Source organism: Pyrus communis, chromosome 12 (genome assembly GCF_041283825.1).
Source record: "Pyrus communis isolate YQ-2024b chromosome 12, ASM4128382v1, whole genome shotgun sequence".
In the NCBI taxonomy this organism is placed as follows: domain Eukaryota; kingdom Viridiplantae; phylum Streptophyta; class Magnoliopsida; order Rosales; family Rosaceae; genus Pyrus; species Pyrus communis.
In genome coordinates this window covers 25,220,292-25,248,252 of record NC_142576.1, presented here as the reverse complement: position 1 = coordinate 25,248,252, position 27,961 = coordinate 25,220,292, and the positions used below count along the sequence as shown (strand labels likewise).

Here is a 27,961-nt window from a genome sequence, read left to right as displayed (position 1 = left end):
TACAACCCGACAGCATTGTCGGGTGTGTGGTTCGAGGAGCAACAGAACCAGGCAACAATCCCTCTTCCGCTTACAAGACTAATAGATGGCTCAAAGATTTACAAGCATCAGTCCATAGCTAGAGTCGGATGGTGTTTGAGTGACAGCCAAGAAAAACTTAAAAGAAAACGTATGACGGCGCTCAACCGTGATCGTTTACAACATATTAGCAAAACTATTGTGGTGCTGCAATAGACAGCCAACGGAAATGAAACTCCGTGTTGAAATCTGAACAAAAAATGCGCCATGGCATCCTCCTGTACTGCAAAAGAAACTCTCAAGCATCTAGCAAGGAAGCTTACCCCACATCATATGGAGTCTTGAGCAAGTAAGAATCATTGCTTCAGCAACTTTTCCCAGCTTTCCTAAAGAACACACGATGTAGTTACACTTACTCAGGTTCCTTGGTAAAATGTGACACATTCACGTCAATGCACGCTACGCGAGCCTTTTGGTGGAACATGCTAATAAATGATTTCCTGTCGAAAGCAGATTCCATCTTTTCCAATTAGTGAATGCTTAAGTAATACAGATAAAGCGTATATATCGTGCTCAAAATCTAGTTTACTTCATGTAGATCATATGAACCTGATATATGACATTTAAAGAATATATAGGTAGGTAATTCATACCATTTCTTCCTTAGCTGAAGGCATGGCACCATCATTTTTCAACAAACAGGAGCAATAAATAATCCTCGTGAGTTAGTAGAAGAAAATTTCCATACTATCCAATGTTAGCCTCTCCATTCACTAAAGTATTTTCGTCCTTGCTGGAGATGCTACTGGCTACTTTACTGTTGCTCTTCTTTGTCTTATCTTTGTTGATGTTTGGTCTATCTTTGGCAGTGCTGACTAATCTCCGAATAAACTTCTTTTGCGGGAGCTCTTCCCTCTTTGGAGAATCCTTGTCAGATGTTTCTTGAGAAGCTACATCATTGGAGTCACCTGTAGACTGCTTTGCACTGGCATTCTCTACACCTGTATCTGGAAGTAGAGCTTTGCGGCTAAGGCGAAGTTGCCCCTTCTCATTTACCTGCATTTTACGGCCAAATTATCTGATTATAGTCCTTCATAGTTGGCCCGGTAAAAGCAAAACTTGATCAACAGATAGGAAGGAATGAAAAAAGAAGGCACCGTCACGGTTATGGCAGACTACATAAACAAACACTACAAAAATTTACAAAAACAACTAAACTGATTACCTAACAAGAAAAAACAAACCATCTGGTCTGCAACTACTCCTGTCAGTAGTCTATTTATAAAAGAGCTTTCTTAAAACCAATGATGCAATGTTTGCTGAAATTACGACATCAGGAATGTTTCCAAAATTTTCACGCCAGGGATAACGGACAGATTGTGCAAAGGACAGTTGTACTTCAAATTCTCACATGAATGCTAGAGTTGTTGCCATCAAAAGCTGGCAGTTGTATGCATCGGCATAAAGTTTTTGAACCAACTCTAATCAGTGGTCTTGTCAACATGTTATCAATGTGCAAGGACTCTTCGCTTTGAAAGGGGCCTTACAATGGAGGATGAAGTATTAGAAAGTTCGTCGAGTGCAATGGTAAAAGTTTCAGCCTAGAAAACACAACTACACAGGCTCAAGTCATGAGGTAGCAACTTGATGCAAAGGTTAGGACTGGATTCAAACTTCCCTTAATGAGACCAGAGTTTGCAGGACCATAGACTATAATGGATTTTGCTTATCTTATTAGAAAAGACGTGTTCTTCACGCTTCTAGGATAAGGAAACTCTACAATTTTCTTATTGATCTGGCTGTTAGCAAATGTTATTGTTCCACTGAGATGAATATTTGACACTAACTAATCACTTATCACTGAACAGTTCACGTTAGGTTTTGTTTTTTTAAAGATGTCAGGAATGACAGAACGTACCTCAATAAGTTGAACATCAATATGATCTCCAACTTTAACAGCCTGTTAAAAAAATAAACAAGAAAGCTTTTATCTCCATGATCATAACACACTCACACACATATAGTAATATAGAAAAACATTATGTGCTTACATCTTCTGCCTTGGCCAGCCACTCTGAAGTCAACTCGCTAATATGGCAAAGTCCCTGTAAAAGATTGAGAAGTGAGATCTCTGTTGATGTACTGATTTAACCCCATTTATTTATAAGTTGAGGCCTATCTCTATATAACACTAGGTTTATAACGCTTACAGGGGCAAAAGAACTAATAAATAATGTACTAAGGATGCACTGGATTATACCTCTCGCCCAGGTGCTATTTCCACGAATACTCCATATGGAACTATTGATTTGATCTCGCAGTTCCTGATACATCAAAGCCAGAAAGTCAAACAGTTAGCTAGTAATCTAAACCATAATTAACCACACAGAAGGCATATGAAAAAGATGTCCTGTTTCCAGATACACTAATGAATGACAACATGCATCAGTTATGAGTTCCCATACCACACTTGAGTAGAAGCTACGTTCTGGTAGTAGCAGACACAAAATTCAGATAGCCTACAATTTCTCGTAAGCAACAGAGTGCCTGGAGTGCTTATGAGTACAGGGACTTTGGCCAGTTTTCAGCTAATATATTGATATACTCTTTCACTAAGCCTCAGAAAATAAATAAATATGAAAAGGTACAAAATCAAAGGGGAGTATTAGATCCTGGTCTTTAGTCCATAAGATTATTGAGAATAGTTCCATAAATTGCTTTAGATTAAATGAGATCTCTCTATTTTTGCAAGCAGGCTGACTCAGAAAAAAATGTCACTACCACCTTATAATTGTCATGGTATTAAATATAATTAATAATTACTACATTTCCTCAGAATTTACCATTACCATTACTTTCACTTGACGTGTATTTTACATAACTTTATATACAGCATGGTTCTTGACAACATATTTGAAAGAGATCAAGGAATGTTCTCCAACTGTATAAACTATATGTAAAAGTGATAATGCAGAATGTAGCTATGATGCTTTTCAATTTAAAAAAAATAAAATTGCAATAGCTGTGATATTTAATACTTTTGAATTATAAAGGCAATAACAGTATCTTTTGTGAATGTGTATATTTTTCTACATAAGAAACAGCTACCTGAAGATATCGCCAACTGACGGAACCATTGTCAAGTTCGTAATAATAGCTTTAGACTTTTCTATGCTAGACAAATCCCTGCCAGTAATTTTCACCTGCAATACCCAGAACATAAGTAATGTTTTATGGTGAAATTTTTAAGGGAATAATATGGTCTGACTGGGTAATTGTCTGCTCTTACAATCCCGTCATCTTGTGTTTCGATGGCATCTACTCCACTCTCTTCTATAATACTCTTCACCTTCTTCCCACCACTACCAATGATTAAGTTTACTTTCTCAGGGTTGACCTATCACAATATCAGGTCGTGAGCAAGAACCAGATTACATACTTCAGATCATCAGTTTTATTACTTGCGTAGCAATATTGTTCCGGTAATCAACAAACCTTCATTATGTGAATCAGTGGTGCATACATAGAAAGCGATCTTGAAGGAGGAGGTGAGCACTTCAACATTTCCGCTAATTTTTTACCCAAAATAACAGAAACACAAAAAATTAACTTCAGACTTCTACTGACAGAACAAAATATTACAAAATACGATATCTCTACAATCGAAACAACTAAACTAAACATCTTTTGTAGTTGTTTAGAACCTACAAAAGTGTAACACACAAACATATAAACTGACCCACTAGCTCTACTCCAAGAAGTTAAGATGATCAACAACATCTGTACACATGCAGCCGTCTAAAGCAAAAACAGTGTTTAATCAATTCAACTGCAGATAATTTACTAGTTGTGTTGGCACATGTTTGGGTGTGGCTTGGAGGCAGTATTGTTACCTTGTAGCACTTTTACATAGTAGAACTTTTGTCAGAAGGATATAAATTTTCAACAAAAACTGTTAGCATTTGTTGCTGTAATTAGGTTATAATTAGTGTAAAATTAGTTAGGAGAGTTGACTTTGTAATAACTTTACTTTTACTAGACTTATTAGGAACTCTTGTAAATCAGTGCAACTACCTTTATGAGAGAAAAGAAATTAGTAAACTTTACCAATAATATGCTTCCGGCCATCCTTTGCCTGTAGGAGTGCCTCTCTCATAACTGGTAATGTAATCCCGCTCACCTAAGATAGGAGTGCTTCTGATTATTACTCACTAAAATGCACAGAAATCCCACACAACGGAAACAGCACATATGTGATGGCTGACCTTTATGTCCATCTGAAATGCAGTTACACCATCTTCATTTCCAGCAACCTGCAATCACTGAATTATTCAATACAAATATGATGCCATAAAACATGATCTTTGCAGACCACTTTGACAACAGATGATTTCAGATGTGAACAAAATCAAGGAAAAACCAACAAAAACTCTAGGATAGTGAATTAAATAAATTCTAGAACATAAGACCTTGAAATCCATATCCCCGGATGCATCTTCAGATCCAGTTATGTCAGACAGAATTAGTGGAGCACCATTTCCCCCAAATTCTTCAGTTTCCAAAACCATACCCATTGCTATCCCAACTATAGAGGACTTGATTGGAACCCCAGCATCCTGCAAAGCTAAGCAGCCCCCACAAACAGATGCCATACTGTATTCCGCAGAAGAATGGTGTTAAGATGTACATCTTAGTGGTATAAGTTGGATTAATATGTGCAAAACCATTCAAAAGAATATTGACCATGTTATAGATGTGTGAAATATATTTGATAATGAAATTAATTATTCGGTGGAAGGTCAACCTTGAAGAGCCATTGCTTTCAGTAATTGTACTCTCGACACGTATAGTGTAAGGAAAATCATCTTCGGAAGGCAAAATTGGTTCAAGAGCTCTCTCAGCAAGCATTCCATGGCCAATTTCTCTTCTACTAGGGGCTCCAGTCCGTCCAACTTCCCCAACACAAGAAGGGGGAAATGTGTACTGAAAAATCAAAACATTATTAGCCAGGTTCCCAAATGCTTATAACATGAAGAAATGCAAAAATATTTTGAAATGGCAATGGTAATAATTGCAGCATGATTTACATAGTGGAGTTCAAACATCAATGACTGGTGGTAATTCCAAAGTTCAAACAGAGAAAATTGTTATGAAATCAAACAACTTGTTTCTCTGTAACTCCAATTATGACCATGTTGGTAATTATGACGATAACTTCCAAAATAACACAAAAGAAAACGACAATAGATGACAATCATAAGTTAAATGCTTAAAGGAAACAGATGAAATCACAAAAGACAAATTTACTTAAGATCAGAAAAGAAGGGCAGAATATCACATCATGAACAGATGTACATATTTATATCTGTATGAAACTACATGTGTGCCAGAGCCACTACATTGCCATAAAATGTTTACCACATAGTGAAGTTACTAAGAATAAGAGATATATAGAGAGACCTGGAGATAGAATCTCTTCCATTCGTCATCACCTACTAGGTTGTCTAACCTCTGTGCCATCTGTTTATCCCCGAGTGTAACAACAGCCAATGACTACAAAAGAAAAAATGAAAAGAAATGGTTAATGAAGCTAAACTAAAAACATTTACAGCCTTGAAATACTCACATAACTGAATAAATAACACTTTTTAAATGATTGCCTGAGAAATTCATTTTCTGGCAAGATATGAGATTAAACTAAATAAAGATAAGAGTGGCAATGTGACAACCTAAAAAATCTATAAATAAAAACTGTGCATTAAGAGACTAGCAATAGGCTTAGTTAGTACAAATGAGAGCCAACTGAGAGGCTTTAAACGAATTAAAGAAGTCAATGATACTCTTCGGCTCCATCACTAGTATACTGATCTCATTAACAACATATAAGAGGTAACTAGCTTCGACGACTGGGATAGCCAGACATAACCCTATTTCAAAAGCCATTCACATTAATTTGTAAAACCATTCATACTATATATATATATATATATATTTTTTTTTTTTTTTAATCAAATGATATTATCTACACTAAGCGGGGAGGGGATGGCTTAGCCTGACAATGGGCTAGCAATAATATGGTTCAAACCCGCCTTCGGTGAGAATCGAACCTAAGACCTCTCACTTATAAGTGAAGAGGAATACTACTAAACCATTCATAATATTAAAGTCATATGAGAGGTAACTGGCTTTTACTATTGGGACAGCTCCATTCATGGAACTAAGTGCTTGGAAGAAATAAATCATGCTGAAATCCTTAAAATACAAGCGCACATGTCGCAAAGGCGATAATACATGAACAACAGGTAACTATCTACACATGATTTAAGTTTTAACTACACATATTAATCACAATAGAAAAGAGTAGCTACAGTACACAAAACACAACCAGGTAAGTTATCGAGTCATGCTGAATAATAAAATTCAAAACCTGTGTTTCCCCACGTGTGAAAAGAGCACTTCCATGTGCCCTTGGAAGCAGTCCACATTTTGAATTAATTGGACGTATCTCATCTGAGGTACGTCCATCACTTCTTCTACCACCCTGTAACAACCAAAAAAAATTTAAGACATGAACTAGAATAGCACTTGTAACAGCTAGATGACAAAAATCTACTTCACAGTTAAAAATAAGGTTCCTATCAGTTTGATACTTAAATATTTAAGGTCATAAGTTTAACCTATAATACAATACCTAGTTAAGTAAGCACCACCTTCACATCTACCTCAAATATTGTTAAGTAAAGCTTATCTAACTAGAAGAAAATGTTCATACCTCCACAATGCGTCTTCGCAAAAATTTGGATGTAACTTCTTTGAATACCAGCTTCACATCTACCTCAGAAAAGAACTAGAAAACAATAAAAATTACTGTATCAAAAACTGCACTCACAATCATGTGTTCAGAAAACTCAGAGACAGACCAAGAATAATACAAACCATTCCAGAGCAATCAACAAATCAAAACTTCTAGTTAAGAAAACATATAAGAATAAGATAATTCCATCTTTCTTAAATATTAACAGAAATTTGGATAAATACATACACTACATATATATATATATATATTTACAATAAAAGATAATGTCGTTCACATAACCACAAAACACTTGAATGCAGAATAGAAAGAACTGTTCTATACCAAGGGGGTTGACTTTCGTGAACTAGGCTTTATATGAACATCACCCTCATCCACTTCACCATCCACAACCACTTCCTCATCCTCTTCTTCATCTTCAAATATATCCGGTATCGTTTCACTGCCTCCGGGAGCTGCATCCTTACTAACATATCCCTTTTCTGTAAGTATAGTTAAAACTTCTCCTTCCAATGACAAGAGAGCTTTCCTTCTAGGAATCTTTCCCTTAATCTGCAGAGCTCTTACCAACTCATCACCAGCAATTTCCTGCACATGGTAATCTATAATTCGTGAGTACTTAATGCTTGGCACATATCAAAAAGTAAAGGAAAAACACTTTTCTTATGGAAAACTAGGTAATTGGCAATCATCTAATTCAAAAGGTGATATCTTTCAGTTACAAAAAACAGAGAGAAAGCATACCTCAACATGATTATATAGCTCAGGGGGAGGTAATTTGATTGCATCAAGCATTTTTGGCTTTCCACACTTCTTCACCAAAGCTTCTACCTCATTGCAAATTGCTCGTATGGCATCCTGACATTGGTGTATAAGTAAAGTTTATACATCTAATGTGGATTTGTGTCTGTTGTGGGATTGTTCTAATAAACAATCAAATAAATAACTAACAAAAAAAACTCTTTTACCAACCAAATAGAGTTGCAGATCTCCCAGCAACAACTTAGTACACATGGTTTGGATTTTTTTTATTTTATATAAATATAACTTCCATACAGTACATAACATACAAGCTACAAGCTTGCTGCTGGTCTAACTAGAAGATCTAGGGTTTAGTCTTGGCAAGGCCAAGATAATTGAACTTAGCTTAATCCTTTATTTAACCTAAAACAAATAATAAACTATAACCCGTGCAAGCCAGTAGACTGCATGCTCAAAAGAAGTAACAACCTGCCCAACTTCTACTGCTTGCAGCAACTTTTCCTCTGTGAGAAAATCACAATAGCCCTGCAAATAAGATGTTACACCAATGGGTGTGAGTCAGCATGAAGACAAGGAAACATAGAAAACTTTGTGGAACTACTATATCTACCACCAGAGAATGAAAACTGTTAATTAATACTTTCATGTCAAATGTATAATGAGTAATGCAGATAAAAAATGAATTTAAAAGCCCAAAACTAAGTAAAAATCTACTTGAAGTGATGCAAATTACTAACAGATTTTTTTGTTTTTTTCAATTACAAACAGCAAGGGTGCAATTTGATTCACTGCTGACTATGTATTGGATAGCAAAGTACCCTTTCTAAATACTGTTTTCTACATGGTGTAAATTGAGATGAAAATTACTAAAACATGTTTTTTTTTCCCCAATTACAATAGCATATCAATGAACAGATAAATTAAATATTGATTATCCATACCCTGCAATAGACATTCCTTCCGCTACACCTAAGGAAAATTACAGAGGCTGAGAATTCGGAATTGTCAAACATTACATTTAACTTTTCAGTAACTTACCTCTATCATCAGTATTGCATTATCTGTGCCAGCAACCAACAAGTCCAACTCAGAGTCTTCCATCTCCTTTATTGTTGGATTCACGATAAATTTGTCACCAAGAAGACCAATTCGCACTCCTGCTACGGTTTTTGAGTTTGGAACTTCTGAAAGAGCCCTGTGGAAGTTGAATAATTAGGCACAAAAAATGTCACTTTCTTTTGTAAGAAAGGTGAACTAAATTGTAAGATGTGTGTCATAAATGCTCCAGAGAATTGGGAACAGCCTGACTTACACTGCTATTCCAGCTGCTGTGACTGCCAAAGAATCAGGAGAGTGTAAACCATCATAACTCAGAACCTGTAGGGGGAAGTTGTTAGCAAGACGAAAAATAAACCAAGCAATATAATGGCACCTTATTTCTATATTGCATTCTATCCACATGCACCATAAAAACTTTTGATAAGTTAAATTTTAAATAATTATAAAATAGACACAGCCACCTATTTAGTTATTTGCTTAAATAAAGCAATTAACAAATCTAAAAACACATACATATATGCAGTTGACACTCATATGGAACGTACCCAAGAGAGTATCTGAGTTTCATGGTAGAAGCCATTCAACATAGTTGGACGCAAAGGCCTATCAATCAATCTACAAATGAGAACCTGCACAGAACCAGACAGATTGATTCCATCCACTATAGTACAGAATCAGACCTCTCAAATAAAGCTAAACAAATATTTAAAAATAAAAAAGGTGGAATGTTGAGTTATGTAACATGAATACGTAACAGTACATTTACGTGGGATTTGTAGTGAGACGATCTCCCAATATGGGAACTCAAAAGAGAGGAAAAGCTTAGAAAGTTTAGGACAATAATTCCAAGCTACCGTTTCTGCTCTTAAATCTGATCTGAAATACACATGCTTGATAAGAAGCCATACTACATTTAGATTTTCTTTTTTTTGGTTTGGTAAATAAACTCAGAACCAGCACGACGTGAACCCACAACCACACCTTCCACCCTTATTGATGAGGAGAGGAGCTACCAACTGGCCAAAAGGCATACCTGAATTTTCAGTGGCTGATAAAAGAGCACAGACCTCTAAAGAGGAATCAAAGAAAACATCATTTTCAATAAAAAGAAACAGTAAGCATTCAACCTTTGATTGTTTCATTCCTGGAACCTAAACGTTACATGTAAAACTTAAGAAGGCAAACTGTTGCATGTTTTCTAAGGAAGAACAGATAAACACACCACTACACCAGACCTATAAAGCAATGTGATAGCAATCGCATGAAACAAGCATTTCAAACTGCATGTCTATGATTAATCAAGACAACTCCAGCTGTCAAGCGGGGGTTGGGGGGTGATCAATGGTTCTTAATACTAAAAGCTGGTGGCAAGTACCTCATGATCTTTCGCCCTTCCTTCTCGTTTGAAAAAGCCTCCACTAAAACAATGTCAAATACAAAGTATTAAATTGCACAAGCAATAAGTAAGAGTCTAACCAACTAACCAAAGAGGAATAAAGTCCAAGACAAACCTAGTTCGACCTGCTGCTGAAAAGCGCTCCTGATAATGTACTGAAAGAGGGAAGAAGTCTGAAGGCTCACTTGGAGTGTCGGCCAGACAAACAGATGTATAAACAATCTACAACAAGAAACATAAATCTGCTAAATCTTCAAAGGAAGAATACCTAAATTCAGCTACAAAATAACAGCGGGAATTAAAGATTATTATCAAAAGCAACACAGCAAAAACATATTTTTACCGCATATCAAATGCAAAACCTTAGAGCTTTCTATTATTAGATGACAAAATGAGTTAGGAAAGGATGAAATGATATTAGTAGAAACATCAATATTCCAAATTTATGGAAATTCGAAATATAAGTAAAAATCAGGAAATGGCATAAGTTCACTTTAAAACTGGAAATTCTAAATGATAGCTTAGTAAATCAGTATCGTAAAAGAAAAAACATGTAAATTTCCTCAAATAATATAACAGTTATATATGTATATATATGACATGCTGAACAAAGTTGTCTGCTGAGTACTGGAAAAAAGTACAAGACTAGAGAAGGAACCATTTGCTTTCAGGCACAAATAACTTACGGTTTCTCCATCTGTCACTGTAACCGAAGCACTGGCTTGTCTCCCAATATGACCTGTCTCAACCAAAATCTGTAAAGATTCCAAATAAATATTACTTGATAAAACAATCGAGCTTAATTCAGTATTATCTTTTTCTGTTAAATAATAAGTAGATGCGTCACAATTATCCACACAATTTAACTGAACTGATAAACATGTTCTGTAAAACCAATACTTTTGGACACTTTTCAGTCCTAAGGGACATTCCATATACCAGCATTCTATAAATAATCTATAGCAATCATGGAAGAATTCAATTCAAATGCATTTTGCAGAAGTTAATTTTTCCGGAAAGTAATTCATAAGGCACTGCCAGGCGCAAATGAGTGGAACACATGATAAGAGCCCTTTGAAGAAGATACAAAGTAGCGCAAAAGAAAATAATCGAACAATGTGAAGTGACAGATTAGTACTTCATATGACACTCGAAATAATCAGCAACACCTCTACTTTAAGTTTGTTTCGTTTTCAAGTTTGAACACCAGAAGTATTTTGAAATTGGGTTTTCGATCCTATTATACTCCGCTTTCAACATGTCGTCCATTTCAGCTATATGACTAATTTGTAACAGAAGAAACTACATTTGAGTTTCTACAAAAGCTTCCTGAATACAATTTCCTTTAGTTTTAACACCGCTTTACGGAGTTTTGTAGTACTTATTCAACACACTTGATACAAATCCTATCCAAAATCTCTCTAAATATGCATATAAACAGAAGAAGAAACTGATTAGGATAATCCCAATTATCCAATGAACGAAAAGATACGAAAAACACGAAAGAACACGGAACAAGGGCGGCTAATAAGCATGCAAAATACATTATCTTCAAAGATGAAGCTACCAAATTTTGTGAAAACTCGACTCACATGTCTATCACCAACAGGGATTTTGACAGAGTACGGCTGAGGGTAGCCCTGAGGACCGCTCGACGGAACACCGCCGGGCTCAGACAAAGCTCTGATGCCAAGCCCCTTCTTGCTGGTCTTTCTGGGCAGAAGCAGGGACAAATTGCAGAACTTGGACTTGCTGGAGAAGCAGGGGGAACGAGGCAAGTTTGGGAAGAGGAAACATTTGGGCCTGTTTGGATGCAGGAATTGGGAAGGATTGGGGCAGTGGAGCCTGCAACTGTTAGGGTTTGCCAACATTTGTTGCTTCTATCAGTGTGGCGCTTCTTCACTCTACTGGTTAGAGAGAGAGAGAGAGAGAGAGAGGCAGCAGCAGCTGACTTTATCCGCTTATTTCAAAGGCGCGCAAGGTTGAAAGAAAAAGAAAAAAAAGAATAAGAAAGTCTTAAACAAGGACTATCATTTTGCCTCTGAAATTAACAAGGACTATCATTTTGCCCCCTCAATGTAAGCATAGTAGTATATTAAATATTAATTGAATTTATACGTAAGCATATACGAAAATACATAAAAATGACAATAAATTGTCTGCACAAAAAAGTTCGAGCATATTTAAAGGAAATCGTTATTGGCACTCTACAAATCTTATTGTCATAAATAATTATGTCTAAAAATCTTAAAGTGCCAATTACAATTCCGAATATATCCAATATTATATGACTTATTAAATTATGTTTCAAAATTTATGAGGTTGCTCTGATTCTGAAAATTAGTAAAATGATAACCCTTTTGGGAGAGATTTTTTGGGCATTTCGAAGCTTTTTCTTTGATCATTGACAAAAATTAATTAATTCAATATTAATATGAGAGGGATATGCTTGTTGGTTGCCTAGGATTTTGGTAACAAGAGTGACCAACATTTTTTCTTAGGGGGAATATTTGACTCTTAAATAAATGCTAGATTAATTTTGGTTTTGGTTGGAAATTGAGAGCTGCATTTTATTAGTGCTCATGGAGCTTGTGAGTTTTTATCTTCTGTTTAACTTTTACTTGTTGAAAAAGATTTCTTTACCACTTCCAACAAGGACCTGCAACTGGTTACTTATGAAGGATCTTATGTGAACTGACTATGCCCTGCGCGCAGGAATGGCAGCTCTGGATAGGAAAAGGATCCTCGCCGGATCTTTTTTCTGGAGATCTTAGAGAATTTGTGATCGTGACCATTCATTGTATATCGTGCTGTTAGTTTTCATTGGATACTATTTATATTTTCTCTGGATATATTATGTTATGTACTTTTTCATCCATTGTCATGTAGATCCCGTAGTCCTAACAAGTAACCAGTATGAACTGGACACTTAGACATTGATGTTAACTAATCAGTTGAATGTTCATGCGTGTGCAACCCGTTGGTTTGAAGAAGGATGATATAATGATGACATAAAATTTTAGTTTGAGCTTGTTGATTCAGGTTTATGAACCATCCAAGTAGTACGATTCACATTCAAACTCGGATTTATTAGGAGAGGGTGATTCAAACACAAAACCAAGCTATTTTTTATTTTTATTTTTTAGTAATCTTCACGCATGGATCGTCGTCATTGCAAAAAATCAAATTCAATCCGAAGAGAGACATGAAAAAACATAGGACAAAAGTCCACAACACGAGAGAGCCTGGCAAGAATAGTCACATTAGAACTTTATCATATTTCATATAGAAGTGATTTTCATACACCATTTTAGTTTCTCATACATGCTCTTTTAGAACTTATAGCAATTGGATTGAATAAATCAAACTAAATCAACGGCCAGAATATATGGAGGTGTGTTGGAAAATTTAACAATATTATTATTATATTAAATTTATTAATTGAATGGAAATTAGAAGTGGAGTCTTTTGGTAGAAAGATATGTCTACTCAAATGAAGAGTTGCAACTTTTGACTCTTCATGAATAGTCACATGCTTTTCAAAAAGGTATCTCACATTCTATAAATAGAGAAACCCCCTATAATCACAAAATTTAACTTTTCATTGTTTTACATAATCATACATAGAGTGTACTAAATATTAGAGTCTCATTGAGTCCATATGAGAGAGTTTTCAACGCAATCGTGGTTCATAGAGCCTTGTGATTTGGAGTGTTACTATTACAAGGACGTGGTCGTTGTATTTTGGGAGACATGCACCAATCAACCATGAGCACTGTAGTGGGGCATAAACTTGTCTTAAGGACAAAGTGTCCAACACTTGCCTCGATCGTATTTTCTAGGTTTTTCTAATCCGTTCTATCATGGTCATTTAACATTAGTTACTCATGTGCATGCATTACTGTGATATATAATTGCATGAATTATTTCTTGATTTTCTATGTGATTTATTATAGCAATTAGACCCAATTTTTCCAACAATCTTAAGACAAGTTTCATATGAAGAGGTGGTTTTGTTTTGTTTACTGCCAAAATAATTATTATATTCTTGGTTAATTGGTTACCTCTTTGCCTTGCATTGAATTTCAATTTTGTGATGCCTGAGCGTTAAGGTTACGATGTTTGGCATGAACTGTTTGTTTGACTGGGGTAGATTTTGTATGTCAACTAAGTTATTAATGAATTTTACTTTTGGAAGAAATACATTGAGTACGTTGTACGTACAGAATGTAATTATGTGATTTCATGCTTTTCTGCTCTATTTTGCATTGGTTTCTTTTGGTGAAAAGAAATAAAAATAATCTTATACGTGCAATAGAAATTAAGTTGAATAATATATGAAATGGTGAAATGCTTTGGCTTTGCAAACCGTGAGGGTGTTGGGTATACTAATCAAGATACGGCTTCACTCTATTATTATTATATTAAATATTCTGACATTATTCTAAGGACACGAGTTTTGTTCGTTACATATTAGAACATATGCGTATGTGATTTTTTGGGATATATGTATTTCTTGGAATCTCTTGCAATTGTTTAAGGTAATCTCATTTGGTATTTCTAAACCATGCACGGTCTAGAGTTACAATTAATGATCAGATTAATCATGTTTTCTACGCACCATTTCACTTGGAAAAGGTACTATGGCGATGTGGTATCCGGTCTGGATAACCGCATAAGGATCGTTTGAGTTCGGTCATGTATCAAGCATCTGCAGACTGTGCAGTCACCCAACAATTATATAGTTGGTAAAGAGAAGGTGTTTGAACATTTTCAAGACGGAGCATGATAGTAGTATCGTGTCTATTTGTTGCTAGTTATCACAATAAGGTGATGATGGTCACCAAAATTGAAGCATAAAATGCCTATGCTCCTTTCGCCATAAGGTATTGCAGGGCATTAGAAGGAACATTTGCAGACCGTAACTTTGTGGCACTATAAAATATGCAGACTACATCTTGAGACTAGAAATAATAGTAAAAGACGTCAAGTATTATGAACATCGTAATAGAGTCTTGCAGTTAACCCCAATTAGTCACGGTGAAAGTCTTGCCTTATTTGTTTATGTTAGTCATGGTTAGTTCAACAAATTTGGTACAGGATTATGATCACAAAGAGTGATGTTGTCCTTCATCTTGATAGTTTTTTACTTCTTAAGTTTGATGAGTGAGTTACCAATAGCATTAAAGCAACTATAATATGTGTGAATTGTGGGGGTGGCTTAGCTATTTTGAGAAATAGGATATACTTAAAAATAATGTAAAAGTAATTTGCTTCTAAAAGGAGACAACGATTATCTCTTATAATTGAAGTTTTAAGGTATTGAAAGGTTGGAGATCTTCTCGCAAATACTTTAAATGTGGGGGATTTTACCCGAGTGTTAGCAAAATTACTTATCAAATCCAAACACACATGTTTGGAGAAATTACGTTGGAAAACAACTACTCTCAAAGGAGATAATTTCCATGCATGGATATAAAGTTTGTGATGGCCATATAATGAATAGTCAACCTGGTGGCACCAATTTTTAAAGGCTTGACTAGAGAGTAAGTTGTATCATCGAGGGGAATGGGTTAAAAGCCTACGTCTTAAGAATCGCCATAATGGCAACCCAACCTAGCTGACTGGAGATCCCAAGATCTAGGTTTAAAGGGACAACCGAATTGTGGATGATTCAATGGGAGCACTGCGGAGATAATCTCCTACCCATGTCCTATGATGAAACATTGCTAGCTGCAGTGTATATATGATAAGCTTTGCTTTTAATGATTCATATACTTGGAAATAACAAGTGGGGTATTGCAGGATACTCTTAATTGGAAGTCACCTATCTTGAGTGAGGAATGGGGTCATTCTTGTGAGAATTTTTTGAAGGGCTTAGTTATCTAAAAGCGCTCATGAGAAACCAAGAATTGTTCAGGGCCAAAATGAACACAACAGAGCAACCACGAGGTGTCTGGAAGGGTATTGTGTGATTACTATTGTCTTGGTTTACACAAATGGCTGAGCAGTTCAAGACATCGCATTCACTGATTAGCCAAGTAAATCCGATAGTAATTTACTACGGAAGGTTCAAAGCCAAAAGCCACCAATCTCGATGTGGTACTTTTCCTACTAAATTCTCTCTCTAGTGTCTACATTGACACATCCCGACCCAAATGTCCACTAGGGTGTGGTAGGGGCCCAAATCAGACAATATCGTGCTACGGTGGAGTCGAGCCCGGTATGTGACATACATTGTCATTTGCATGGTATTGCGTCAATTTCCATTTATGTGGGGGATTGTTGGAAAATTTTACAATAATATTATTATATTAAATTTATTAATTGAATGGAAATTAGAAGTGGAGCCTTTTGGTAAAAAGATATGTCTACTTAAATGAAGAGTTGCAACTTTTGACTCTTCATGAATAGTCACATGCTTTTCAAAGAGGTATCTCACATTCTATAAATAGGGAAATCCCCTATAATCACAAAATATAACTTTTTATTGTTTTACATAATCATACATAGAGTGTACTAAATATTAGAGAGTCTCATTGAGTCTATATGAGAGAGTTTTCAACACAATTGTGGTTCATGAAGCCTTGTGATTTGGAGTGCTACTATTACAAGGATGTGGTCGTTGTATCTTGGGAAATATGCGCCAATCAACCATGAGCATTATAGTGGTGCGTAAACTTAAGGACAAAGTGTCCAACACTTGCCTCGATCGTATTTTTTAAGTTTTTCTAATCCATTCTATCATGTTCATTTAACATTGGTTACTCATGTGCATGCATTATTGTGATATATAATTGCATGAATTATTTTGTGATTTTTTATGTGATTTATTATAGCAATTAGACCCAAATTTTCCAACAAGGTGTATAAAAGGCTAAAAATGGTGCGTAAAAATTTCAATAGAGAAGCATTAAAGGCTGGCCTCATTTTTCGAAAAGAGGCTGGGCTAAATTTTAAAAGGCAACTTAGACCAATAAAATTACATGGCACTTTTTTAAAACCCACAATTTGCCCTGTGCTGGAGCCCAGTCCAACCCAAGCGTACCTCCGCCCTTGGTACTAGTAACTACATTATACGACTTTATCAGATGACGATCCAATCAATATGCTACATACTTTCTTTAATTCTGAAAAAAAGGGTTATAACTACACGGAATGGTTTAGTAGTTAGAGACGAATTACATGTGCGTATTCTACACGACATGTTCTAGGATTGATAAAAAAAAAGGTTATGAATAAAACTTTTTGAGAATGAGAGGATCAGAGTATTATTCATGAGTTGCCTGCATTCCTAACAATTGGTTTGGACTATGAAGTTGTTATGTTGTGAAGACAATTACTTTCAAAATGGCTGTGAGAAATCATACGTGAAAGAAAGTAATTTAGCGTTCAGTGAATTATATATGAACTTTTTTTTTAGTAAAATAATTAATTTATGTATATGGCTAGGGTTTCGGGTTTACAGTTTAGGGGCAACTTGAGAAAACAATAATATATAAGTTGGAATTGTGTCTCACCGATCTCGATGTTGGACTATTCAACCCGTCTCTTTAAAACTTTGACAACCCATGAACTCCTCAACCTATGTATTACATCTAATCATTTTCAAACGCAAATATAATTTTTCTAGTGCATTCCTAACAATTCATTCAAAGTTCCATGAAACTTTAAAGGCGCCCCGCGCCCCGCCGCGCCCCCCCCACCCCACCCCAAAAAAAAAACTCTCCCAGATGCACCACCATAAGAAACAATAGCGTGCTGCCAAAGTAGTTCTGGTTTCTTGTAATGTCTTAATTATAATCTAGCTCTCTACTGCCATGCATGCATTTCCACTATCTGATCAAATAAGTTACGGGAAATACAAATTTTCATTGTCTGTTTGCGGCCTGAGGTTGTCGGCATACCACGGAAGGATGCCAAAAGGGTGTGTGCAAGTGCAACTCACAGTAAGTAAATTGCCTGTTAAAATATGAGGCCATGGATGATGTGATTGCACGTGGAATTGTGGATATATATATTTTGTTTTGGCACCCCCTCTCCCTAATGCTTTTCGGAAATTTCGTTTTTTAACCTCTTTTGTGTACAAAACCATATATCATAATTATTTCCTATCCTCCTACGTACAGAAATGAAGGTGCCCAAAACTTTTATCGAATTAAGTCCGGACTCATGAACTTTTAAAAGAGCATTGTTTGGCTCTTTACTAGAAAGTAGAGGGAAGGAGCCAAGTATCGTACCTTCACTTTCTACCCTTAAACATAATTTACATGTTGATTGGCTTAATCCTAAACACCGAAAACATTTTCTTTTACCACAAACAAATTAAAATACCTTGAGGTCAGTACTTGAGTAATATGTAATTCAAAATTTCAAACACCTACTTCCTCTAATATGAAATATTTCATATATATCCCTTTCTTTTGTTGAGATTGAATCCAAAGTCAGGAAAATGAGAGACTTTTCTTGTGCTTATAAGTAATTTAGTTAATATTTTTCATAAATCCATTTTTTTTGTTTTTTCATGGTATCAAAGTATATTGTTTATGTGGAAGCCCAATGACACACGTGTTTCATATCATCCGATTTGTGTTGTCCACGTATTAGACTTGAAAATTTATCACATATGAGAAAATGGTATTTCTCATATTTTCAATTAATTTTATGATAAACTCAATTCTTCATCTTTTAACGGCCAAAAAATAAATGTCCATTTCTTTAGGTGATATATATAAGCTAATACTTCACGTTACCTCCACCAGAAAACAGATTCCCCAGAAGTTCCAAAGTTGGTGGACTCCAATTATATCTACATATCTTTAAGCACACTTTCTCTACAAGCTCTCTCTTGTTTGGTTTGAATGGCGAGCTCAGCCTCCATTCCTCAACTCAAGAAACTCTCCATATTCATCAACATTTCCTTTCTCTTTCTCTTATGTCTCTCTCTCATCACAACATATCTCCATCCTAATAACTTAGACTTACCAACCCGTAAATCCAATAGTATTAGTAGTGCAAATATTCTCAGTGAGGATATCAAATCTGTTAATGGCTGCAAAGATCTCCATCAACACGCAGATTATAAATCCAGGTGTTTGTATGTGAAAACCCACACAGGTTGCAACCCTAAAGGGTATATACATTATCTGAAAATATTTTACTGCAGTCTTGGCAATTTTCCAATTCTGGGTCATGCTGCAGTTCTACTTTGGCTTATTGTTTTGTTCTATCTATTGGGCAACACAGCTGCTAATTATTTCTGTTCCTCCTTAGAGAGTTTGTCCAATATCTTGAAGCTCTCTCCTACCATCGCCGGCGTCACCCTCCTCTCCCTTGGGAACGGGGCCTCTGATGTCTTTTCCAGCATCGTTGCGTTCACAAAATCCGCAGACGGCGATGTTGGCCTCAACAGTGTATTAGGAGGTGCCTTCTTCGTGTCCAGCATTGTGGTGGGAGTTATTAGTATACTAATAAGCCCTCACCAGGTTTCAGTTGATGAGGCCAGCTTTGTCAGGGATGTCATCTTCTTCTTATTCTCTCTCTCATCCCTTCTGGCAATCATAGTCATTGGGAGGATCAACTTGTGGGGTTCCCTTTCTTTTCTTGCTATTTACTTTGTTTATGTTGGTACCGTTTCAGTATCTCAAATATACAAAAGGAACAAAAATCTTGCAGCTTCAAAGTCTTTACCAGTGGTGCAAAGTTTTGATGATTTAGCGGATGGTACTGCAAGTATACCATTACTTGGCTATGTTGATGATGATAAACCCGTTTCCAACGCAAATTTGAAAACGGGTCTTCATGATGATCAAGAACAAAATTATTGGTTTTTTTATTTGGGAAAATTGATTTATATCTTGGAGCTACCTCTCTACTTGCCTAGAAGATTGACCATACCTGTTGTGAGCGAAGAAAGATGGTCTAAGCCCTATGCAGTTATTTCTGTAGCTTTGGCACCAATGTTACTGGCAGCCCTTTGTAACACACAGAGGGAAGATTTGAGTTCAAGAGGTAAGTTGGTAACTTACATGACAGCAGTGCTGATTGGGTTAATTTTGAGTAACCTTGCATACGTGACTACAAATAAGTGTAGCCCACCAAAGGAGTGCTTGTTCCCTTGGCTTGTTGGTGGGTTTTTGATGAGTGTAGCCTGGACATATATTACTGCTGAAGAGTTGGTTGGCTTGTTAGAATCATATGGTAATATTTTAGGGATAAGCCCTTCAATTCTAGGACTTACTGTCCTAGCTTGGGGTAACTCCCTCAATGATTTGATAGCTAATGCTACAATGGCAGTGAAGGGTGGGACAGATGGGGCCCAAATTGCTATTTCAGGATGCTATGCGGGGCCCATGTTTAACACATTGGTGGGAGTGGGAACGTCACTGGTTCTGTCATCATGGTTTGAGTATCCATCTTCATATGTCATACCTACCGACCATTCCCTCTACGAAACAATAGGGTTTTTGATGGGTGGTTTACTTTGGGCACTTGTGATCTTGCCAAAGAAGGGTATGAAGCTGGATAGATATATGGGGAGTGGCCTTGTGGCAATTTACTTGTGTTTTCTGTTTGTGAGGTTAGCCAGGCTCTTGTTCTTTTAAATGCATCCAGCTGAAGCTCTTTTTTGCTGCAACAGAGTCATGTACGAGTGACTGTCATATCCAAATATGATGTACATTAATTTATTTCATAAATCCAATAGTCATCGTTGTGTGGAGCAAGACTAATCTTGTATACAGAGCATTTGACTTTTATTACATGTTTATTAAAGGATCTGTTAGATAATAATTTAGTTTCAAGAGTAATATATGCTACACGCATCACATCTTTTATATCACATTATCACCTCTACGAGAAATTTTTCAAGATGCCGGAAACACGGTTCAATACACCAATGTCATAATACAATTGGTTCAAATTATTTTTCTCAAGTTTCCAAACAATTATAGTATTACACTTGGAGTACTTGGCTGTATTTCTGGCACACTAAGAAATCTCTCCACTCTTTAATAAAAGTAGGGTCTACAAACATATGTGAATCTGATCTGTATTAGAGATGTATGATATGAAAATAACTGTAGAGTAGGAATTTTGAATTTTTGATTTTCAATGTTTTTTTATTAAAAATAGAAGGATTATATACACAAGTGGAACAAATATGCATGAAGAATGTTGATGCACAAAATCGAGTCAATCTTGGACCAACGTAAATCCGATTGTAAATCACACTAACGCACAAGAACACAAAGATATATCATGGTTCATCCCAAGTTGGAGCTACGTCCACACTGGTGTCGATCCGGTTTCACTATGTAAATTGAATGTTACAATGTACATGGAAATAGAGGCTAGGGTTAGTTCTCTTTGCTCTTCTTTTTTCCCTCCTTTACTTTCTTTGCTCCTCTTAAAGTGAGGATGAAGGATCTTTTTTATGGAATAAGAATTTCCTTCACCTCCTACATACATCATGAGCTAGGTCATAAGGCTCAATATATGGTACAACAAGAGTCCTTCAAGTCTTCAATCAAGAGAGTATTTTGGCTAGAGACTTCAAATCCAATACATGTACGGGCTGAAATGACTAAATGTCGTCCAGAAATCAATACTCGACATGAGGCGATGCTCAACGTGAAGCAATACTCAGCTAGAGGTAGCACACATTACGAGGCTGCTCGGATAGAGGTGGTTGTCACACCCCGACCCGAGAATAAAGGCTATTCACGAGCTAGGGTGTGAGTCATATCTTAGCTATAGAAATAAATTCTACAACCAAGATATGGTGGAAAATAAAATAAAATTATAACGATTACACATACATTAGATAACAAAATCTTACATAAAATTTATCAAATACGTAGCGGAATAACTATAGTGCACAAATTAATTCACATAAAAAAGTACCAACAAAATAATAATTAAATTGTAAGAATTCTTACAAATGCATAAAATATATGCAAATGAGATGCATGAATGTATTCACTCCCTTATAATCTCGTCAACACATACCTAAGGCACCCAAGCCTGCACGTCCCATACCATGCTTATACCCAGATACGTTAGAATATGAGTTAACTCCCATTTATCCCTTAACCCAATTTTTTTTTGTAATTAAGCTCTCAGTATCCACTTTATTATACAGACACTTCCCTCGACACCCCAAATGTATATTCAAGCCATTCCCCCAACGCCTGACATATACAAGATTTTTTATTTTATTTTATAATCAACCGATTTGTATACTCAAGCCCTGCACCCTACGCCTGACATATACAAGGTTCATTAATTTATATTAAAGGCAAACTTCAGCCCTTGAATATCCTCACAACTTAAACACTTTACACAAGTGAGCACTTGACACAACACAACTCTTTTTCTTGCTTTGCAATGCATATGTATATGTCATGTGCACATCAATACTCACATTTTCTTTAACAAGCCTATAAGTTTCAACATAAATCAAATTGATTAGTAACAAGAGTAATATAATCATAATATTAACAAAATAATAATCTTTAATGTAAATGATAAGCAATATGTTACCATTTCTTCATTTGGTCGACCCTCCTTTTCCATTATGTTTCTATTTAATAACTCAATGTTTAAATGGTTTGCTCAACTCAAATTTATTGCAATTAGACAAAGGAACACGGAGATTTAAGTGGTTCAGCAATTTGGCTACGTCTAGTAAGGTTGCATATGCATTTATGTTTTCATTATGTAAGAGAGATTTGCAAAATACAATGAAGATGGCTTAGAGCCTTTACATAAGGTAAAAGAAAAGGATGATGGGAAGAGTGGTCTATGAAGAAGAGGAGGTTTTGCTTCTTTTTTCCCCGTGTGTTCTTGTTGGTGTGTGTGTTGTTCTTCCCCCATTTCTCTCCTCCCTCTGCTTTTATGGATGAAGAAATGGAATCCACAATTAAACCTTCAATGACATGTCCCAAATTCTTTGCTACACCTGTACATCTTGTAATTGGAAGCAATAATATCTAATCATGTTATAATCATTACCATACATGTGGACAAATTCTCAAAAGCCACGTCCAAACTCTTAAGGAATATAAATCCCACCATTTTTCCCTTCATTTGGATGCAACAAACCCAAGTCCCTTAGAAGATATCGAAGCCACGATAATTTACAACAGGTTCCAGTCATGGCTCTATATTCGGCCTCAGGTGATGACAAAGATATGGTCTTTTGTCTCTTTGATCTTTAAGACATCAACAAAGAGCCCAAAAAAACTCAATACCCTGTAGTTGATCTTCTTGTCGTAGAACATCCTGCCCAATCCAAATCACAATATGCACTCAAGGTCAAGTCATTTTTAGAAAAGAAAAACAAACCTTGCCCATGAGTATTCTTTATATATTTCAAAACTTGGATGTCTGCTTCCATGTGTGGACGGCAAGGTTCATGCATAAATCTACTTAAGACATGCACTGAATATGTTATGTTTGGCCTAGTAATCGTTAAATAGATCAATCGGCCCACCAACCTTTTATATTGTGCCGGATCTTTAAGCAACTCACCATTGTTTGAAAGCTTAAGGTTCTGTTCCATGGGAAACTCAACTGGGCGAGCTCCCAAGAGACCACGATCCTTCAAAATCTCTAAAGCATACTTACGTTGGGAAATGAAAACCCCATTCTTCGAACGTGACACTTCAATGCCTAGAAAGTATTTCAAGTCACCAAGGTCATTGATCTTGAAATGATTATTAAGAAATGTTTTGAGAGCCTCAATTGCATTAGGGTAATTGACAGTGATCAAAATATCATCAACATAAATTAAGAGTGCTGTAAAAGACTTGCCTTGCTGCCGTGTGAACAAAGAATAATCATCATTTGATTGGACATAACCAGTAGATTGAATAGCTTCTGAAAACTTGGCAAACCATTGACGAGATGCTTGTTTCAATTTATATAGAGATTTGTTAAGGCGACAAACTAAATTATCCCCTTGTCGCCGGAGACCCGAAGGAGGAAGCATATATATTTCTTCATAAAGATCACCATGAAGAAACGCATTATTGATACCAAGTTGATGGAGGAACTAGTGATGGGAAACAGCAGGAGCTAAGAGATAGTGAACAATGATCATTTTGGCAGTGAGAGAGAAAGTATCATGAAAGTCAATACCTTCAAGCTGTGTATAACCCTTGGCAACCAAACTAGCTTTATAACGTTTAATGGAGCCGTCTAATCGATGCTTGATTTTGTAGAGCCAACAACAACCAAATGGAGATTTGCTAACGGGAAGAGGGGTAAGAGTCCAAGTATTGTTGGCTTCCAGAGCCTGTAATTCGGAAGCCATAGTAACCTGCCAATGAGGAGAAGCAGCAGCTTTGACATAAGTCTGAGGTTTAACTTGTTGAGTAATAGTTGCAAGAAAAGATTGTTGTGCGGGTGAGAAACGATGATAAGTAAGGTAATTAGCAAATGGATAACGTGTACCTGTGGTGTGACTAAACAACGAAGATGACAGAAAAGCTGGTTGGGTAAGCTTGAAAGTAGGGCAATCGTAGTCCCACAACTTTAGAGGTGAAGAGGAATGACGGCTAAAGCTACGAAACATCGGTGTAGGATAGGCAAGAGGCACAGACAGTGCAGAAATAGACTTTAAAGATAGTACAACAGGAAGTGGAGAAGACTCGGCAAGGACATAAGAATCTGGAAAAGACTTGGGCTGAAGGATGGCAGCAGGAAAATCACTAGACTCAGGTGGTGGAGAATGAGGTAGAGGTGAAGAAAGGCATGGTAAAGTGGGGTCTGGAAGTAGTGGTGATGGAGGTGCATGTAAGGAATGGAGGATGGTCGGGGATGATGTAGGTGTTGGTGCAGTGATGGGTGAGGTAGAAGATGGAGAAGAATGGTAAGGGAAAATATGTTCATGAAAAACAACATCGCGACTAGTAAAAAATTTGTGAGTGGTAAAATTGTAAAGTTTGTACACCTTTTGACCAATGGGGTACCCTAAGAAGACACATTGGTGAACTAGGGGGAATTTGTGAGATATATGGGTGTCGGTTGCATAAGCAAGACATCCAAATACTTTAAGATGGGAAAAAGAAGGTGGTCTAGAGTAAAGCCGTTCAAAAGGCATTTGATGGGAAATGATTAGGGTAAGAAGACGATTAATGATATGGACAGTCGTTAGCACACATTCACCCCAAAAATGAAAGGGAAGATTAGCTTGGAAATGCAAGGCACGAGCAATTTCAAATATGTGACGATGCTTGCGCTCGACTACCCTATTTTTTTGAGGCGTATAGACACAAGAGTGTTGATAAATTACTCCATGGTCTTGAAAGAAACCACAAAGTGAAAAAAATTCTCCACCATTGTCTACTCTTATTTGGCAAATGGATGTATTAAACTGAGTGTGAACAAAAGAGAAAAATTCTTTAAGGATAAGTTGTGTTTCTGATTTGTGTTGCATAAGAAAAATCCATGTGAACCGGGAATAATCATCCACTATAGTTAAGAAATATTTTGCTCCAAAAGTAGAAGCAATTTTATAAGGACCCCAAATATCGCAATGGATCAAATCAAACGGTTTTGTAGTTGTAATAGAACTGACACCAAAAGGTAAACGACTTTGCTTGGCTAAAGGACAAACATCACAAGCATTATTTGACTTAAAAAGAAAATGCAATAGGTGTTTTGACATGAAATCTAGTCTAGACAATGATAAGTGACCAGATGCCGATGCCATAACTTTATAAGGGAGAGAACAAAGTTGTAGACTCGGCGTGGACTACAAGAGGTTGTGTGAGTCAATGCCACCAAATAATACAGCCCTCCGCGTTGCTTACCTAAACCAATCACAGTCTTCGTCGTCAAATCCTGCATAATACACCACGAAGGAAAAAAGGTTACGGAACAATGTACTCCACTTGTAATTCAACTCACAGACATCAAATCTACTTTGAAAGTGGGCACACATAACACATCGTGCAACAAAAAAGTAGAACTTAAATGGACATTCCCAGTGGAGACTATGCGAGCTTGTTCTCCACTTGGTAACAAAATTGGTGACAAATGGGTGTTTTTTACACCATTAGTGAGTAAATCTGATGAGGAGGTTATATGATCCGTTGCACCATTATCGATTATCCATCGACGTAAAGGCAAAGGGGATGTCGACAAACCTGTCTTCATGGCAGCGACATTAGCTTTTGGAGGAACAGATGCATCACCTAATTTATTATTCATTATGTGAAGGATTTGCTGGAATTGGGTGTTAGATAACCCGGACATCACCGACTTCATCTCCTCCAAAGTGGCACATTCGGAAACTTGATTCGCTGAAGAAAAAGAGGATCTGCCTTCTTTTTTAGAAGGCTTGCTTCCTTTTTAAGGCTTGACTTTGTGAAGATGATGCTCCGGTAGATATCCGTGAAGCTGGTAACAAGTATCAATTATGTGATAGTCATGATCGCAATAAGTACAATGTAGGGGCTTGGGACTGGAGGATCTAGATGATTGCAAACCACCTTATCGAACAGCCATAACTGCTGTCTCAGTGACTCCACATGAAGCAATAAGAGATCGTTGTTTCTCTTCCTGGGAAATTGAAGCATAGGCCTGACGAACAATGGGTAAAGGATTCATCAGTAAGACTTGTCCTCAAATGACACCATATGACTCATTAAGGCCCATGAGAAACTGCATCAACTTGTTCCTTTCATTTTGCACTCCACATGTGCAGGAAGTAAAGTCACTGTAAGATGCCAGTTCATCCCATAATTTCTTCAACTTTGTGTAGTACGCAGCAACTGAAAGTTGGTCTTGAGTAAGTGAAGCGATGTCCCGTTGTAACTGGAAAATCCAAGGAACATTGCTTTGTGAATAACGCTCTTGCAATTTTTCCTAAATTGCATGAGCATCAGTCATGTAGAGGATACTATTAGAAATTTTTGAATCAATGGAGTTGATAATCCACTCAACGATCATGTACATCTATGCCATGTAGCATGGTCGTCCGATTTGATCTTCTCAGAAGGCTGTGTGACAGTACCATCAACAAAGCCGAGCTTGTTTTTGGCACTCAAGGAGATCCTCATCGCACGTGACCAGGTAGAGTAATTGTCCCCATTAAGGGGTTTCGAAACCAACATCATAGATGGGTGATCTGAATGATGGATAAACAATGGATTCGAAACATCATCCTTGGCATCAGTCGTGACACCTTTGGAAAGGTCGTCAATGGCCATAACTGTTGACGGAAAAAGCTATTGAAAAATAGTAAAAAAAGGGTAGTTGCAAGAACTAGGATTTTGACCTAGCTCTTGATACCATGTAAAATAGAGTAAAAATATATTTTACGGAAGTGATTTTCTTCTATTGATACCAAGACATTTATACAAAGAAGAACTCTTGACAGAGAAGTAAAATCATACATTCTAGGTATAGAACAGGAAAATAAATCTATACAAATTTATTTCCTAAACTAAGCCAAGATATCATAAATGATATCGTTGACTTCTCTACAGGCTTGGGGGATGAATCATCACCAAATCATTAACTCCTACATTCCTAATGATTACAAACTTGCCAATTCACCCTTAAGACCTCCACCTCTTCACCCTAAGCATTAACTTCTATTAATTTCCAACTTCCACCTCATCCTTGGGAGAAAAATGAATCAAGCAAAAACTACTCAAGTAATCCCACCTGAAGCTCGGCTATAGCAATGATAATTGCCATTTAGCAAGTAAAAACAACTTTAAGGCCTACCAAAAACAATCTAATACATATATAAGTTATGTACAAAATTATAAAACTACAATGAGGATGGGAAACACTAGAAACCTTTCTAGTTGGAGAAATTTGGGTTTAAAAGTACTAGCTAGGCTTAGATATATTTTTGTAGTCAAAGAATCTCTACTAACTTACATGCTAAAAAT

The 27,961-nt window shown here is 36.5% G+C and overlaps 2 protein-coding genes and 1 pseudogene across 3 annotated transcripts; 1 reads left to right on the top strand and 2 right to left on the bottom strand.

Moving 5' to 3' along the window:
- Nucleotides 1-66: 66 nt before the first annotated feature.
- LOC137745616 (putative polyribonucleotide nucleotidyltransferase 1, chloroplastic) lies at nucleotides 67-12,056 on the bottom strand. Its single transcript, XM_068485593.2, has 25 exons — nucleotides 11,642-12,056; nucleotides 10,736-10,804; nucleotides 10,165-10,271; nucleotides 10,029-10,071; nucleotides 9,199-9,282; nucleotides 8,907-8,971; nucleotides 8,633-8,789; nucleotides 8,063-8,119; nucleotides 7,577-7,690; nucleotides 7,157-7,420; nucleotides 6,791-6,865; nucleotides 6,446-6,559; nucleotides 5,479-5,571; nucleotides 4,823-5,001; nucleotides 4,488-4,671; nucleotides 4,284-4,331; nucleotides 4,126-4,198; nucleotides 3,514-3,587; nucleotides 3,308-3,415; nucleotides 3,127-3,221; nucleotides 2,279-2,342; nucleotides 2,070-2,123; nucleotides 1,937-1,978; nucleotides 672-1,074; nucleotides 67-518 (listed from the first exon to the last, which is right to left on the bottom strand). Exons 1-24 carry the CDS (start codon nucleotides 11,918-11,920, stop codon nucleotides 766-768), a joined length of 2,751 nt encoding a protein of 916 aa, XP_068341694.2. The 5' UTR covers nucleotides 11,921-12,056; the 3' UTR covers nucleotides 67-518; nucleotides 672-765.
- Nucleotides 12,057-18,801: 6,745 nt separating this feature from the next.
- Nucleotides 18,802-20,773, top strand: CAX7 (calcium exchanger 7). 2 transcript variants are annotated; one of them, XM_088680707.1, is made up of 2 exons: nucleotides 18,953-19,140; nucleotides 19,323-20,773. In XM_088680707.1, the coding sequence occupies exons 1-2, from the start codon at nucleotides 19,098-19,100 to the stop codon at nucleotides 20,651-20,653; spliced, it is 1,374 nt and encodes a 457-aa protein (XP_088536833.1). In that variant the 5' UTR covers nucleotides 18,953-19,097; the 3' UTR covers nucleotides 20,654-20,773. The 2 variants fall into 2 exon arrangements, with proteins under 2 accessions (XP_068342067.2, XP_088536833.1); XM_068485966.2 differs by having other exon boundaries at nucleotides 18,802-20,773.
- Nucleotides 20,774-25,863: 5,090 nt separating this feature from the next.
- On the bottom strand, nucleotides 25,864-27,761 carry LOC137740587 (uncharacterized; annotated as a pseudogene).
- Between the last annotated feature and the right edge of the window lie 200 nt (nucleotides 27,762-27,961).

Bases quoted from the DNA above. Each gene is read 5' to 3' on its own strand.
- LOC137745616 (XM_068485593.2), bottom strand. From the start codon at position 11,920: ATGTTGGCAAACCCTAACAGTTGCAGGCTCCACTGCCCCAATCCTTCC. The intron at 4,332-4,487 runs GTCTTATGTTCT...CAGTGATTGCAG, and splicing joins CCGGGGATATGGATTTCAAG to GTTGCTGGAAATGAAGATGG. The intron at 1,979-2,069 runs GTAAGCACATAA...TTTTTTTAACAG, and splicing joins GGCTGGCCAAGGCAGAAGAT to GCTGTTAAAGTTGGAGATCA.
- CAX7 (XM_068485966.2), top strand. From the start codon at position 18,911: ATGGCGAGCTCAGCCTCCATTCCTCAACTCAAGAAACTCTCCATATTC.